At 39.9% G+C, this 15,423-nt stretch overlaps 2 protein-coding genes across 2 annotated transcripts; one reads left to right on the top strand and one right to left on the bottom strand.

Moving 5' to 3' along the window:
* The first annotated feature begins 1,503 nt into the window (after positions 1 to 1,503).
* Positions 1,504 to 4,316, top strand: LOC149818329 (transcription factor MYB80-like). Its single transcript, XM_089985799.1, has 3 exons — positions 1,504 to 1,636; positions 2,588 to 2,717; positions 3,554 to 4,316. Exons 1-3 carry the CDS (start codon positions 1,504 to 1,506, stop codon positions 4,314 to 4,316), a joined length of 1,026 nt encoding a protein of 341 aa, XP_089841925.1.
* A 2,414-nt stretch (positions 4,317 to 6,730) lies between these two features.
* LOC149818328 (U3 snoRNP-associated protein-like EMB2271) lies at positions 6,731 to 13,789 on the bottom strand. The gene is made up of 8 exons (XM_089984549.1): positions 13,741 to 13,789; positions 12,186 to 12,659; positions 11,550 to 11,892; positions 11,091 to 11,315; positions 9,934 to 10,165; positions 8,179 to 8,354; positions 7,883 to 7,948; positions 6,731 to 6,984 (listed from the first exon to the last, which is right to left on the bottom strand). Exons 2-8 carry the CDS (start codon positions 12,632 to 12,634, stop codon positions 6,904 to 6,906), a joined length of 1,572 nt encoding a protein of 523 aa, XP_089840675.1. The 5' UTR covers positions 12,635 to 12,659; positions 13,741 to 13,789; the 3' UTR covers positions 6,731 to 6,903.
* Positions 13,790 to 15,423: the final 1,634 nt, after the last annotated feature.

Here is a 15,423-nt window from a genome sequence, read left to right as displayed (position 1 = left end):
AGATTGTAAAATAGTATTGATACAAGATGGAAGTATTGCAAAATCAATCTTCAGACAAAGACTATCGCCAATTAGTCCCTCCAACCCTATGGGCAGTGCTGACTTTTAATGTTGTAAGTCATGTTTTGCAAATCAGACCTCACAGATGTGTTTAACATGATTTATTTGCTAGGATTAATGGACTATTTGGATCGCGTTTTTTTTATTAAAATATATATTTTTTATGAGATTTGAAATTTATAAAAAATTTAGATTGTTGATCGTTGAGTTTAGAGCACCGGGGATTCCAACCTGAACCCAAACGGGAGACCCCTTTGGTGAAGGACCTAGATTATCCATTATCTTCTTTCAATTATACCTAAGTTTTGAATCCGAACCTCCAGGGTCAAGGGCGGACAAAGATCCGATCGAGGGTCTCTCTTTTTGCCTTTATTTCAAGTATCTAGGATCCCTGATCTTAGATCCAAAGCAGTGTTGTCAGAATCGGACCCTGAACCATTTCAGGAGAATCGGCTGATTCTCTGATTTGGAACTGAATCTAAAAATGAGTCGGCGGATTTTAATTTAACCAGCAGATGACAAGTAATACTAAAAAAAATTAAACCATTTTTTTAAAATATTTAAAAATAAGCTGAATCAGCTTGGCTTCATATTGATTTTTGTCCGATATGAATCGGTCAATGCTGATTTACAACAATACTGACAACATTGATCCAAAGTTTGAATGTGCTTGGATACCGGCATCTGCCCTGCACCACATCAGCGAGCCCAGTGTTAGGGGTGGGCAATGGGCCAGCCTGCCCAGTCAAAGTACCAGTCATCAATTGATGGGCCGAGCCAAAAGCCCAGTTCGGGCCAGCCCATTGTGAAACCCCTGGCCCACTGTCTGGCCCGTTTGGCTTGTGGGTCTAATCGGGCCGAGCTGAATATATATATATATATATATATATATATATATATATATATATATATATATATATATATATATATATATATATATTTCCATGGGCTCCAAGAGAGAGAGAGAGAGAGAGAGAGAGAGAGAGAGAGAGAGAGAATCTCCCAAGAGCGTGTTGTGTCAAATTGACAGAGGCAACAAGAGTACGTGTTGTGTAGGCCATTTTGGTGTGATCACAAAACCAAGCTAAATACTAATAATCATACCATATTAAGTGAGTCAACGATGAGAGAGAGAGAGATGTATGTTTGACCGGGCGTAGTGAGGGTGAGCTACCTGTCCAGTCCCTCACTCACGCGCTCGACGGCGTTGAATTCTTTAATGAAGTCACACCAATTTTATTTGTAAACCCCCACACGTGAATTCCTTTTTAACTCCACACAATTCACCTCCACCGTCACCCTTGTATTGCTTTCAACATCAACTCATTCGCTATCCAATAAAAGAAGTTTGATTTCTTAGTTCCTTCACATTTTCCAGTCATTATTTCCTTTTAGTGTATTCCTCCTCTTCAAAGTTTAAACCTCTCCACTCCCCTACACAAGATGGGAAGGATGCCTTGCTGTGAGAAGGACAATGTGAAGAGGGGGCAGTGGACACCCGAGGAAGACGCCAAGCTTGTCTCCTACATTGCTCAACATGGTACCCGCAATTGGCGTCTCATCCCCAAGAATGCCGGTAAAACCTCTCTCTCTCTCTCTCTCTCTCTCTCTCTCTTTTTGTTAGCTACGTCACAATGATTAGTGTCTTATTTGACTCGGATTAAGACTTAAGACAGCCATATATAGTGAATCAAAGTTTTTTAATCCTGCCAAGCCAGGTCCAAATCCAATCAGAGGTGGGTCCCAAACACAGTATCACACATCAAATTTGGATCCAGGTCCATTCAATTCTGGCCCGGGACAGACCAATTGACAGTCCACCTACATCGTCCCATAATGTTAGCTCTTGGATCCTGCATGAGCAGTAGAGGGGTGTCATCGGGTCGGGTTTGATTCAGACCCAGGTGGAACCAGACTTGAACCTGATTTTTGGGTATGGTATTGGGTCTGAACCCGGGTCTAACCAGGTCCACTATAAGAGAAACCATACCAGACCCAGTAAGAACTACATGAACCAGACCCAGACCATACCCTGTAAAATAATATTTTTTATCATTTTTACATTGAAAATATGTGGGTCTTAATCAAAACTCGGGTCGGGCCCGAGTCTGGTAGAAAATTTCACAAACTATACCTGGATCCATGTATTAATCTGACCTTTGGGTGTGGACCCAGGTCTTAATCGGGTCTTTTTATTTATCACCATACCCGAACCTTAATAGGGTTTGGTCCGGGTCGGGTCCAGGTAAACCCTACCGGTTGACGAGTAGGTTAGGATCTTCACCCTAACAGCCAACCCAAGTGGTACCTCTGGATCTTTAGAATGGGAAATGTGGACCTCCCACCTGCATGGATCTGGTTTCTAGTACATATGATTTGGACCCACATTGATATACGTCGGGCTCTATATTAATGTGGTAATTTGATCCCACAAAAAGAATATAGCGATCAGTATGAACCCTATGATGATCATGTAAATACCCTTTTCATGTTGTTGAACTTACTTCTCTGTTGTGTATTTGGTCAGGCCTGCAGAGGTGTGGAAAGAGTTGCAGGCTCCGTTGGACCAACTACCTCAGGCTGGATCTAAAACACGGCGAGTTTACGGAAGCTGAAGAGCAAGCCATTGTGAAGCTTCACTCCGTCGTTGGAAACAGGCAATTATTCCTGTGTCGTTCAACATTTGATAGGCTCAACCGGAACAAAATTGAATCACCCCTTCTCAAAAATTGGCAACTGTTTTTTTAACGATGAGGAAGGTCTAGCGGAATAAGTAGGAAATTTGTGATTTTAGTGGTTTCAGTTTAACGGGACGCGCACAAGTAAATTTACGTGAGGTTCGTACTATATATGCGAATATGGAAGATATTTATGATGTTCGATTTGCAAATAAAATGTTATTGCAATAATCCATCTGTTCACGGGTAAAAAGGTTTTAATAAAGTTGAGTATTTACGATTTTAGAGATGAGAAGCATAGCGAGAATTGTAAGGCAGATCGAGAAACATGTCAAAATAGCTGTACAGTACAACCATTTTTCGCTTAATAAACCCAGGTTGAGCCCACGACCACCTTGCATTACATGGTTCACCTTCAAAAGCTATATGCCCATGCACCAACGGGGTTTGATCCGCTCAACATTGACGACTCTTGTTTCTAGTTCTTTGTGTTTCATTGTGCTGACAGTGCTGTCAGCCGTCCGTGCATCACCTGGGGCCATGCACCCACACAAACATGGGATGCATGGACGCGTGAGACACTGCATCCTGCATGTCCCTCTGAGGTGCTTTTTGGTGTCCCAGGGAGTTCCGCCTTCCCTCCTGAAACAGGAGAGGACAAGACAAAGGACACAAGTGGAGAGGACAGGACATGGTGTTCTTGTCTAGGCCTGTCTGTGAATTAAACGCTCCATAAAAGTTTCCTGGGGACGTTTTTCACGGTATAATAAGCTCTGTTTGTGCCTCATACATAATACTTTTTACTGTGGCTTCAGGTGGTCGTTGATAGCTGCTCAACTACCGGGACGCACAGACAATGATGTCAAGAACCACTGGAACACCAAGCTCAAGAAGAAGCTGTCCGGCATGGGGATCGACCCGGTCACGCACAAGCCCTTCTCCCACCTGATGGCGGAAATCGCCACCACCTTAGCCCCTCCACAAGTAGCACACCTTGCTGAAGCAGCCCTCGGCTGCTTCAAAGATGAGATGCTTCACCTCCTCACCAAGAAAAGGATAGACTGGCAGATCCAACACTCTTCGGATGCTGCTGGACTGCCAGTTTCATGCAACCCCATAACCTCTTCAGCATGGGAACTTGCTGCAAGGCCAGATGATAAGAGTGAGACCGTGCAGAAGATCAAGTTCGGTCTGTCTCGTGCCATGCAGGGCCAAACTGCTGAAGGTCTGCAATCAGCAACCTTGTTATGTGTTGCAGGTGAAGGTGCAGAAGGGTTGCCCGGTGTAACCGCCACCACCATTATTGCCTCGGACGCTGCAGCAGGGTTCCAGTATGTTGCATCGTCTTATGGCAATGATGCGGAGGAGGCCTCACCTTGGAGTCAAAGCATGTGCACTGGGAGCACATGCACAGGTGGTGAGCGGCAAGCTGGAATTCTGCCGTTGAAGGGTGAGGATGGGGAAGAGGCACAATACAGCACAGGAGGTGACGCCGATGCCGGAAAAGGCACCGGAGTATTTAACTCTGACTGTATTTTGTGGGACCTATCTGATGATCTCATGAATCCAATTGTCTAGGAAAACTGGGATTTGGTAATAAAATCCAGGAAAAGACAAGAAGCACAAGAAATGTCTGTTTTCTATATACAGATTTTATTGATTATAAATAAGAGTTTGCTTTTCTTTTTCCAACAAAACTTATCCAACGTCCTTTCTTTCCCATATCTGAATTGAATAATACGAAAACAAGCAAAATATGAAGAGCAAGATGATGCATCAGCCAAGATCTGCACGCAGACAAGTAAGAGTGTGCAAGTAGGATAAAAGCAGCAAATAATAATGTCTCTAGAAAGAAAAGGTGTATAAGAAGCCAGAAAATTTTTAAACAAATTATTCAAGGGGTATTCCAATATAATCCCATTCAGTTAATAATAGGATCAATAGCTATGTGAAAGCGATCATTGTTAGCCTCAGCAATCGTTTGTCCAATGCCTTTGGTGTCCGCTGTTATAACTGTATTACAAACACGAGCAATTTGTATTTTAGTGACTCCAGTAGAAGTGGTAGTCTGCAATCAGCAAGGTCATTTTAGTAACTTCAACAAACAACATTCACAAAATAAGCCCCAGGGTAGTTTACATATGCACCTAACATATGGAAAATTTATGTTTAGTCCCCTCAAATCTCAAATATTTAAGATAGTCGGCTAACCTTTCAAGAAATTGCTTTCACGACTGTCTGAGTTGCTTAAATCCTAAAACATGGAAGTCTACATACCGTACATAAACTTGCTAAAACAGCCGTATCGTTTTTTAGTTAACACGAGAAACCACTTAAGGTGCAACTTATTCTTAAGGATAAAATAATCACCTGCACCCAGTGGATAGCTCCAGAAAGATTTCATATCAGATTATACCACTTAAGATGACTATGGGAAATGAAATAGTAAAATTGCTAACCTCAAGTTGCTCTTTGGTGAAGGAACCCTTTTGTATGATCCAAGTGTCCACATCGGTTTTATTGGTAAAGGCTCTCCAACAAATCGAGCTAATAATGTGCCAGTATCAGGAAGCCAACAGCACTGCCAAATTAAAATGGAAACAAGAAAAAACGCTTGTTAAAGGATACTGCAGTACTGTAATACTCGTTAAAAGCTACTTGCTTATGTTTAGGCATCAATGAATCATGACTATATATCGAGCATAAAATGGAACTTATTGCTATATACACATCAAGAGATCGTAGCCCTACAAAACTCACTAGATGAAATGAGAATATGTGGTCCATTATTGGGACGTGATCAAGGGCTTCACCCATCTAGTAGGGACAACTTGTAAATGACACCAAGTTGACAAGACATCACAACTTCGAAACCCACAGGTGGTGTCTGTTGCCATAAGGTCGATGCTGGGTGTACTCCCCGATGGGCAAAGAAGACATCAAGGGTTTTACCAACTGAAAGTCAGATAATGTGTTGTTGGTGTTTGGGGTGCAGAGAGAGGGTTTCCCTTGGATTATCCAAATCTCCCTCTTTCTCTCTCTCTCTCTAAGGAACCAGTCCAGTGTGCCTTGCATTCTTTTATTCTGGTTTTGAAACTCAAAAACACGAATCTTAGAGGGCTTTTTTATTCTGACTTAAAAGAAAAGTAACACGCCTAAGCTGCAACGTCAGATCAAAGAGATACAGATTTGAGAACAAAGACTGTTATGCAAAAAAACAGTCACATATTTGAAAGAATATTCACATATATTTAAGAATGTGCAAAAAGTAAAAAAGTTTTTTTATACCAGATATTTAAAATTTTGGACATAAAAAGAATAGTAAAAATTGTAAGGCATTTTGAGAAATAATCATATTTGTCATAGAACATGGTCATTTTCCCATAAAAAATATACACATCACACAATATTTTCAAACTAGGCAATATTTTTCGGATTGTATCTGTTTGTTAAAATCACAAGATTTTCAAAAAACTGGCAAAATTTGTGAGATATCCAGGATTGTATCATTTTTCAAAAATCTAGCAATGAATCACAAGATTTGAAAAAAAACCCGCTATATTTGTAACTGTAGTTTATAGAGGTGAAATGGACTTGATTGTCCTTGTCCACTAAGAGCTTAAAAGATGATGAATATGTCCCGATCTTAAAGAACTATGTTTTTTAGACTTTACGTGGCAGTAGGACACAAGTTGAATACAGAAAAATGGACTTTGAATTTGATCAGCGAACTTTTTGCAAATCAAAAGCCATGGATGTGTTCCACATGGTCAATGACTCAAAACAGTAAAAATTGACTCTTGAATAGTCTTTTTTCAATGTAAAAATTATGATTTGCTGCAGATTTTTCAAACATTTGGAAAATCCTACACATCAGAAAAACATAATCCAAGGGCTGGTCTCTACAAAACCAAACATGCATCACATCTGAAGGGTCAGGTTTGGCAAAAAAATGGAGATTTTCGCTCATGAATCTACGAGTGTAGCCAACATTTTCCCAAATAAGAACTTGCATTGTCAAAATTGAATTATGATACAGTTCGGAGACTGAAGAATAGTTAAAACATGATATACAAGCCATGCTGTTACATCAGCCAAAACTTGAGATTCTCCAATGCTAGAATATAAGAATCTTAACAAAAACATTTCAATTTTGGGGCATTGCCTATTCTGAGAGCTTGATTCGCTGTACTGCAACTCCATTGTATGCATCGGTAACACGGTCCCATCTTCCCAATCGAGGTTCCTGAAATTGTCACGTTTATGGAACTGTAAGAACTGCCTAATTAACTAAACATGAATCAATAACTAAACAATACTTTAAACATAGTTATGAGAATTGATAATTGCTGTCAGCGTCTCTCTTTTTAACCAATGTCCACTTGCTTGGAAAACAGAGTTAGCAAAGGAAATTCGCAAACACATTACTGCTAGAAGGATGTTGCTTAGGAACAGGAAATGGTAGGAGCATGTACACAAGTAAATATTAAAACCAACCTGGTGTAGCGTAAGGCATGGAAAGGAACAGTAAAATACTTGGGGAGAATGAGACATTAATCAAGGTTGTGGGAGTTCTGTAAAACACTATGCTGGATTTGTAGTGTATAAGAGTAACCCAATGGTTCAGGTTATACCAGATTAGCCATCCTGTGAATGGCACAGAAAGGAACAATATACTTGTTGAGGAGAATGAGAGATTATCAAAATTGTGGGGCGCTATCAACCAGTTCCAGCTTGCCCCACAGTAGGACATACTATAAATGTGTAGGTGATGTAAAAGTTGTAGGCTTGCTTGCCGCTAGGAGAGAGAGCTGCTCTGCAAGGGCGTTTGGGGAGAATAAGAGATTATCAAAGTTGTGTGAGTTCTCCAAAACATGATGCAGTGTTGTGTTGAAGAGTAACCCAATGGCTTACGTTCTACTAGATTAAATGGACATGCCTCAAGATCAGAGGGTTAATTGATAGATGACCTCTTCTGCATTATATCTTTTATTCTTTAAGAAGTCTGCAAAAGTTTGATGATTCAGCATCGTAATGTTTTACATGATTCATATAGTAAGTACAAATTTATGGATTTATCTATGCTAAGCACATTGAATCCAAATAGACAAATAGCATGTGGTTATTCTATGGAGAAAACTGACCTGTCCCACTCCAGCAACAAGGAAGCGCCCAGATTTGCCAAATGCAAGGGCATTCACAAAACCATTCTGTCAATTCACACAAGCAAACGGTTAGCCAACATAAATGTAGAGGGTCAAACATTCTTTTACTAGCACCATATAATTAAGAATGTGACACATAAAGATTTTGATATGTGAAATTCTAAACATTAAACAAATATACCAGCACAGAACTGGTATAGAAGTTCTACTGGTGCATGGCAAAACCAAAGAGAACTAATGTCCAATGAAAATGATCATTCATCTGCTGCACATACTAGTGGAAGGTCATATAAAGGGTGGATGACTCTCTGTTCATCTCCTATACCCCACAGGCGCACAAGGCCATTGCCAGATCCAGATGCAGCAAGATCACTTCCCCTGCAAACTGTGACAGCCCCAACCCATAACCGCGCTGAAGACCTTGGAATTCCAGTCTTCAAATGTTCATTATCTGTATAAAGAACAGAAGGCAAAAGAGGAATACCTTAGCAATTCCAAAGACAATTAGAAAACACTAAAAGATATTTGAATGACTAAAATATCAGGTATACACCAAAACAATCATGTTAACATAAGAATCTGATATAAGCAGGACACATGCATCAGGATCAAGATCAGTGTGCTTTTGTGTAGACACAGGGTGAAGACAGTGAAACATTTTACTGTCCGGTTTGCAGATTCCATAAATTCGAAATATGTCTTGGCCCAACCTATGTCACATGGGTGCAGGTGCGGGGATTCGGCACTTCCAAAAAACCCGGGTGCAGGGGTGCGGCAGGGGTAAAAATGTAAATGTGTGTATATATATATATATATATATATATATATATATATATATATATATATATATATATATATATATATATATATATATATATATATATATATATATATAAGGGGGTCCGGGGGTTCCCCCGGCGCGGGTCGGGAGTCCAATTTTTTTTGCTGGTGTGTGTGTTTGTTTGAAGACTCGTTACCCAAGTTCTGCTTGTTGTGTACTTTGAGGCAACGGGACAAAATTGATGAAACGAAAGGATTGGCAATCCCAGCCTGCTGCGTTCTTCTGATTGTCATGATTCAATCATGTCTGAAACTCCCTGGTCTTCACGAAAAAAAATATAAGCGCAAGGTTTGATGTGGTTTGTTGGAGAGAGAGTCTTCATGAGGCCTACGACTCCACTGCCACGCTATCGGATTTTTCAAATTTCATTTTATATACAGCTGCACAGAGATGACAGCTAAAAGAAATTTATTGGATTTGACATGTGAAAAAGAGAGGTCTACACAAAGCTACAGCTGGAGCACCGAGATACTAATAGTTTTTATTCTACACAAGGCTACATCTCGTCAGGAGAACAGTGAATACTAATAGCCAGCAAGGCTACCACCATCATTATCATTTATTATGGAGAGAGAAAATCCTTTACGAAAAAGAAGGATCTGGATGGTTTTAAAAGTGCCCCTTTATAAAACAAGAGCAGCAGCAGCAAGCAGCTGTCAGCAGAATTTTTTTTTTAAAAATTCCGCAGCCCATTTCACAGGGCAAATTTAAAAAAAAAAAAATCAAAAAAAAAAATGGACCGAAATGATCCTGGGTGCGGTCAACGCACCCAGGATCGGGTTGACCGCACCCAGTGCCGCACCCGCGTCGAGTCGCGTCGACGAGGGTGCGGCACCCTGCTAGCCGAATCCCTGTGACATAGGGCCCAACGTATCCTTATCTCATAGAAAATGACACAATGGACACAGAACAATAAATTCACTTCCTGACTTTTTGAAGAATATGGATTCTGCATTTGACATAACTCACAATACAAAAGTGTTGATTCCATAGACTAAGCCTCAATTCCACAACTCAGACATGGTACAAGTTTGATCATTATTGATGGACGGTTAGCATAATCACAGGCACCCATACATTCATATATAAAAGGGAAACTTAACTTCACAAGCAAAATCTACACGGTCAACTTCATTAACAAAAGTTGCATAATCAAAAAAGTTTCATGAAGCCAGTTGCATTTTCTCACCTGCATGATCATAGGTCATATTCCTCGCATCACCCTTTCCATTCAAACTACTCTCGGGGGAGAAAGCGGAATGGGCATGTTTTACGACAAAGGTAGGCTTCTTCCTTAATGAGCTCCAGAGTTCTATGCTTCCATCGTCTGAGCCAGACAAGAACTCATCGTTGCTGATGAAACAGCAACTCTCCAAAGATGCCGTGGAAGACCGAAATATTAAATGTGTTTCCTCAGGGATCTGAAAAAGGCTGGCATCATCAGTGGAGGAATCATTCAGGTTTGAAAAATAGAAACATAGTTTGCTCCATGAATTGGAAGAAGAGTTAACTCATGCATCATGAAGGAAAAGAAAAAACCAAACATAATGGCAAAAACTGCAAGGAAATTCCATGGGAGACATTGCCTTTAGATCAAGTGGACAACATGACTGGTGCCAATCTCTTCCCCTTTGAAGACAATCTACAGCCTTATGTCACCAAGGCTTCAAACAGTCTTTACTAAAAACCACTATGACAACATTCATAATCAATTAATTTTGGATAAATGATTTAATAACTTGTTCCTATTGTAGTTATGCATGTTGGCAAATTCTATCTAGTTGCCTAAGACGGGAAATGATAGCAGCATATACGAGTTTTTTGTTTAATCATCAACAAGAGTGATTAATTTTATTGCCAAAACGCCTTCCACATTTTACTGATCAAGGATCACGCTGTACTGGGACTAAACGACAAAGACTGCTTGGGCGTGCATTTGTCCCTTCAAATACAAATGTCAGTATAGGTACAAATGTATGTATGCAGGCATGTTCTACACCAGATTGCAGAAAATATGTCCACATGTAAAACTTGCAGACACCCTTTCTTTTTCATGTGTTTTGGGTTTTGACATTTATGAGCGTCTAACCAATTAACCAAACACCCCTTAACATTGGAAGAAGTACTGATAACAAAACACATGCCTTAATAAAAAGGAGCCTTCACTTAAAAGGGCCCATGTTGGCATACCACAGGCTGCAACTTAAGTTAGAAAAATGACAGTAAAAAACAAAAAGTAGAACATCGAGAATAGCACTGGAATTATTTTTATAACCTTTCAGCACAAACTGAAAAGACCATTTATGGAAATACATCCAAGGGTTTTCTTATAACAACAACAATTACCTTCGACAATCGCATTGTTCGGTCACGACCAACAGTTAAAGTGCGCTCCTTTCGTAGACAATCAATTGCTAATATTTCGTCCTCATGACCATGAGATGTCCCAAGGTAACTTCTATCTTCAGCACTCCATATCTTGATAGAGCGATCAAATGATCCAGAAAAAAGTTGTGATGTCCCCTGCCTGAAAGCTAAACAAGATACAGGTCTTCTATGACCAGGAAATGCCTGCTCAATAATCAGAATTGTAGTAAGAAACAACAGAAACCCAGCTTTCTTGAACAACATAGAATGTCACCAAAACAAGAACCAAATGAATAGACAGAAAAAACACAACAAAACATGCTAAATTAATTACAATAACTATAGCAGCATAAATACTGAAAATGATGATGATATAAGCAATAGTAACTGAAAACAATAGAAAATGTCAGTATTGCAAGGTGTTTAGCAAAGGATTACCTGAACATGCTCTCTAGTGCGAGTGTCCCATAGATGAACATGCCGGTCTAAGCCTCCCGTGGCCAAATAACGCCCATCAGAGCTCACAGCCAATGCCAAAATATGTTTGCTCCACTTTATTGAAGGGTTTCCTGGATTTCTTGCACCATGCGAACTCAATATTTCCCAACTAGGCCATGTGTACTTCTCAGTTTTCCCATTTTCGACATCCCATTGAAAGATCAATCCATCTTTGGATGCAGAAAATCCTTTGAGATCATCCTCAGTTAAAGAAACGGCAGTCACAGGTTTTCGATGCTTTACCAAGACATGGAACTCATCAAAAGTCTCAGGCTTTTGAACCCTATTGAGCAATGAATAAAGTCATTTTCTTTCTAGATTTAAATACATCAAAACTACAAGCTCCCATTGATCAGACACAATGAACTGAAATAAATATCTTTCTCACAGGATATGCATTACCATATTTAGAATAGCTGAAATTCTTTAAAGTGAAATATTATGGTTCTCACAACATTTCAGCCTCAGGCAACCACTTGAGGTGACTCAAGACAATCAAACCCTAAGACCGATTGAACCTTCAGCAGAGAAGGAACTCCTCCCATCTCAATAGCAAACCTAGAAAAAGAATGATACCTCGAAGTAAGCTGCCTCCGCACCCGCCCGCTCTCTTCGAGCTGCTCTTGCTGAAGAAAGTCTGCAACAAGTGAGTCTCTCATCCCCTTCCGCTCCTCCTCTGCCTTCCCCTCATCCCCCTCTTCTTCCTCCTCCTCCTCCTCCTCGTGCCTCGTGATTGCCTTGATCTTCTCAAGGTATGCCTTCGCCACCCGAACACGCTTCTCGTCAGCCGTCTCTACATCTTCCAACCCTAATTTCTGCCCGTCCTCTTCCTCTTCCTGCCCCTTCTCTCCATCATCAAAATAGTTATCTTCATCACTTTCCATGATCTCTTCCTCCTCAACCGATCGCTTGCTTCGCTTCCGTCCCATATTAAAGAAGGGATCATCATCGAGTGAAATGCCCGAAACCCCATGCTTGGCTTTTCTCTTCGGAACCGATGAAGGGTTCCGCTTCCTCACTTTCATTGGTTCCTCCTTCCTTGCTGTCAACCTGCTACATCAACATGATTGTGAGACAAACTGGAGGGTGTATAATCAAACAACATTGAAAAGAACAAACTCACGAGCAAGCATGCAGAAGATTTAGTAATCTCTGACTACTTTACAAGAAAAAACAAACAAACTAAGCCATAAATCTGAAGTGTCATATTTGTTCCTCAATTTCTTGACTTTTTTAAGCGAATTATCCAACTTTTTTTAATTATAAATTTTGAAGCTTGACTTTTATTCCTTTTGTATTAGACAATCTGGGCCATCTATGTTGTTCTTGATAATGGGAGTTGAAGAGATAAATGAGTGGTTGCCAAACATTGGATTTGCAACGATGGAGCTTGCCAAAGGAACACAAATTCTCGAGTTGGTGAGAATATGTGACTGAGATAGCAGGATGGCTATGAATTACAGAAAAGGAACCCAAGCTGATTCTTAACCCCCAAGATTTGCAACAATAACTTCACCAATCTATTCCTCGAAACGGACATGGACGCGTACAAAAACATAGGCAACACAATTTAGAAGTTCCGAACACACACGATCACGAAAAACTCAAAATTCACGACGGAAGACCATAATTACCAAGCAACCACTCTTGAACCACTCATCACACCAAATCCCACGTATACAGAGAGGCAGGGACCGCACTTGGGATCGCACAATGATTCTTTCAATATCTTACATTATAAAACATGTTCGATGCAAAATTGACTACGGTCACTGGGTAGATACAATCCAAGCAATAAGAGCAATCCAGTAATAGTGAACCACACACACACAACAACAACAACAACAAAATGACACGCAGCCAAAAGACAGAAAAGGAAGATAAATCCCATCAAACTAATGAACAACAAAGCAACTCAAACTGTAAGATAACCTGAAGAGAAAGGAAGCAAAGAGAAACCCTGAAATCGCAAATAAAAAAACCTAGCAGAATAGCGCAAACACATACAATATGCGAGAACATGGAACACTGTAAAACGGAGAGAACAAGAAATTGTACAACCAAAAAACGAATCAAAAGAATGGAAAACGAACATGAAACTCCCAATCTACGCCAAAATGAGAGGACGTACCTGAAGAGACTCTCTCTCTCTCTCCTTACAAGGGGTGAGTGTAGTGGCCGCTCGCTAGGGCAAGATGCTTAGAGAAGCCGGTTTGATTTTACGGTTTTACCGCCCGACCCAATTTATGTACCCGGACCAGCCTGAACCGAACTCCAACACTACGAAGGGATGGGATGTAAACGGTTCGGATTCAGATCCAGATTGGATGTGGTCAATACCATATTCGACTAACCCTATGTTGGCTAAACGAATTTAAACTCTTATTTAGATAATCTCATGCAAGATCCGATTTTTTACATGTAAATGGATTCGGATGTCCATCAAATTAGGATATTTGTCAAATTTGGTAGCAAAAATTCAAAACCCAGTCGACATCTGATTATATGGCTTGGCTTGCCAAATGCAACTAATTGGAATCGAATTTGGTCAGTAAAATTTGATTCTTTGGCATCCTTAGATTGTGCTTGTTTACACAATGGGTCAGATATTTTCGGACATCCAACCTGAATTCAAATCTGTTTAGTCAGATTTGGTAGCCAAATTTAGATCCAATTAATAATCATATTGAGTTTTTGATGCAGGAGAGAGAGAGAGAGAGAGCGAGACACTACCTGGTCCATAGGGTCGCCTCAGATTCATTTTCATTATTTGTATTTTTTTGTAATTATTTAGTTTGAATCTTAGTTTAAGGTCTTGTTTTGGATCTTATTTCATATTGGATCTATCTTATATTCATATTGATTATTGAGTCCTAATTGGATCACAATTTATGATTGAATCTATCTTAGATCCATATTAGGATCATGGTTTCTAAGGTTGCTTTGTATATTCACTGTAGAAAGATATACACAGAGCTTGATGAATGAATTATTAGTGTTTGTAGTTTATTTTTCATCTATTTTTATGTTATCTTTCATTTAATTTTTTGCTTAATTAGTTTTTAGTTGCGCTAAGGAACCGATTCTTTGTAAGGTTTAAGAGCGATCTTCTTGTTTACTGCATCAAATTGGTATCATGCTTATAGGTTTGTTCATCTCGTTTATCACCTTATTGCTGAGTTCGAGGGAAGATCCTGTTCAACCAAGTGCACCACATACACCCATCGTAACTGGAGGGTTTCCTGCACTGCCGTCTCTTGCCTCTGCCCAACACTTGGCTGGAAAAGGTTCAGAAATGAACTTTTTCCCCACCCAGAGTTACCCAATGTCACATGTTGTAGAACCCGGTTTTTTGTCCCAAGAACTGGTTCCAAGGTTTGTTTTTAACTTTGGATTTAACCCGATCCTATTGAACCCAAATACTACCCTAAATCCTTCAAACTAGACCCAACTAAACCCAAATGCCCCTCTATGTATGACAAGTCAAACCCAAAACCATTTTCTAAAACCTAGACATAACCCAAATAATTTAGATTTGGACTCTCATTTTTTGTCAAAAACCTTTAAACCCAACCCAATCGAATCCTATCCAAACTCATCCTTATGTCTATTCAAACCAATTAGATTTTACCCAAATCTATCATCCTACATATTAAGGTCATAACCTAACCCAAGATCCACAAAAAAAAAAAAAACCTAACCCAAATAATGATCCATACCTAAATCCAACCATATTGTTACCATACCCAACCCATTTCTACTTCACATGACCCACCTAAGTCTACCCAGTCTAACATCAACTCTCTTGTTAGAC

This window comes from Nuphar pumila, chromosome 13, assembly GCF_984573655.1.
Source record: "Nuphar pumila chromosome 13, dmNupPumi1.hap1.1, whole genome shotgun sequence".
NCBI lineage: Eukaryota > Viridiplantae > Streptophyta > Magnoliopsida > Nymphaeales > Nymphaeaceae > Nuphar > Nuphar pumila.
This window is presented reverse-complemented; position numbering and strand designations above follow the sequence as displayed.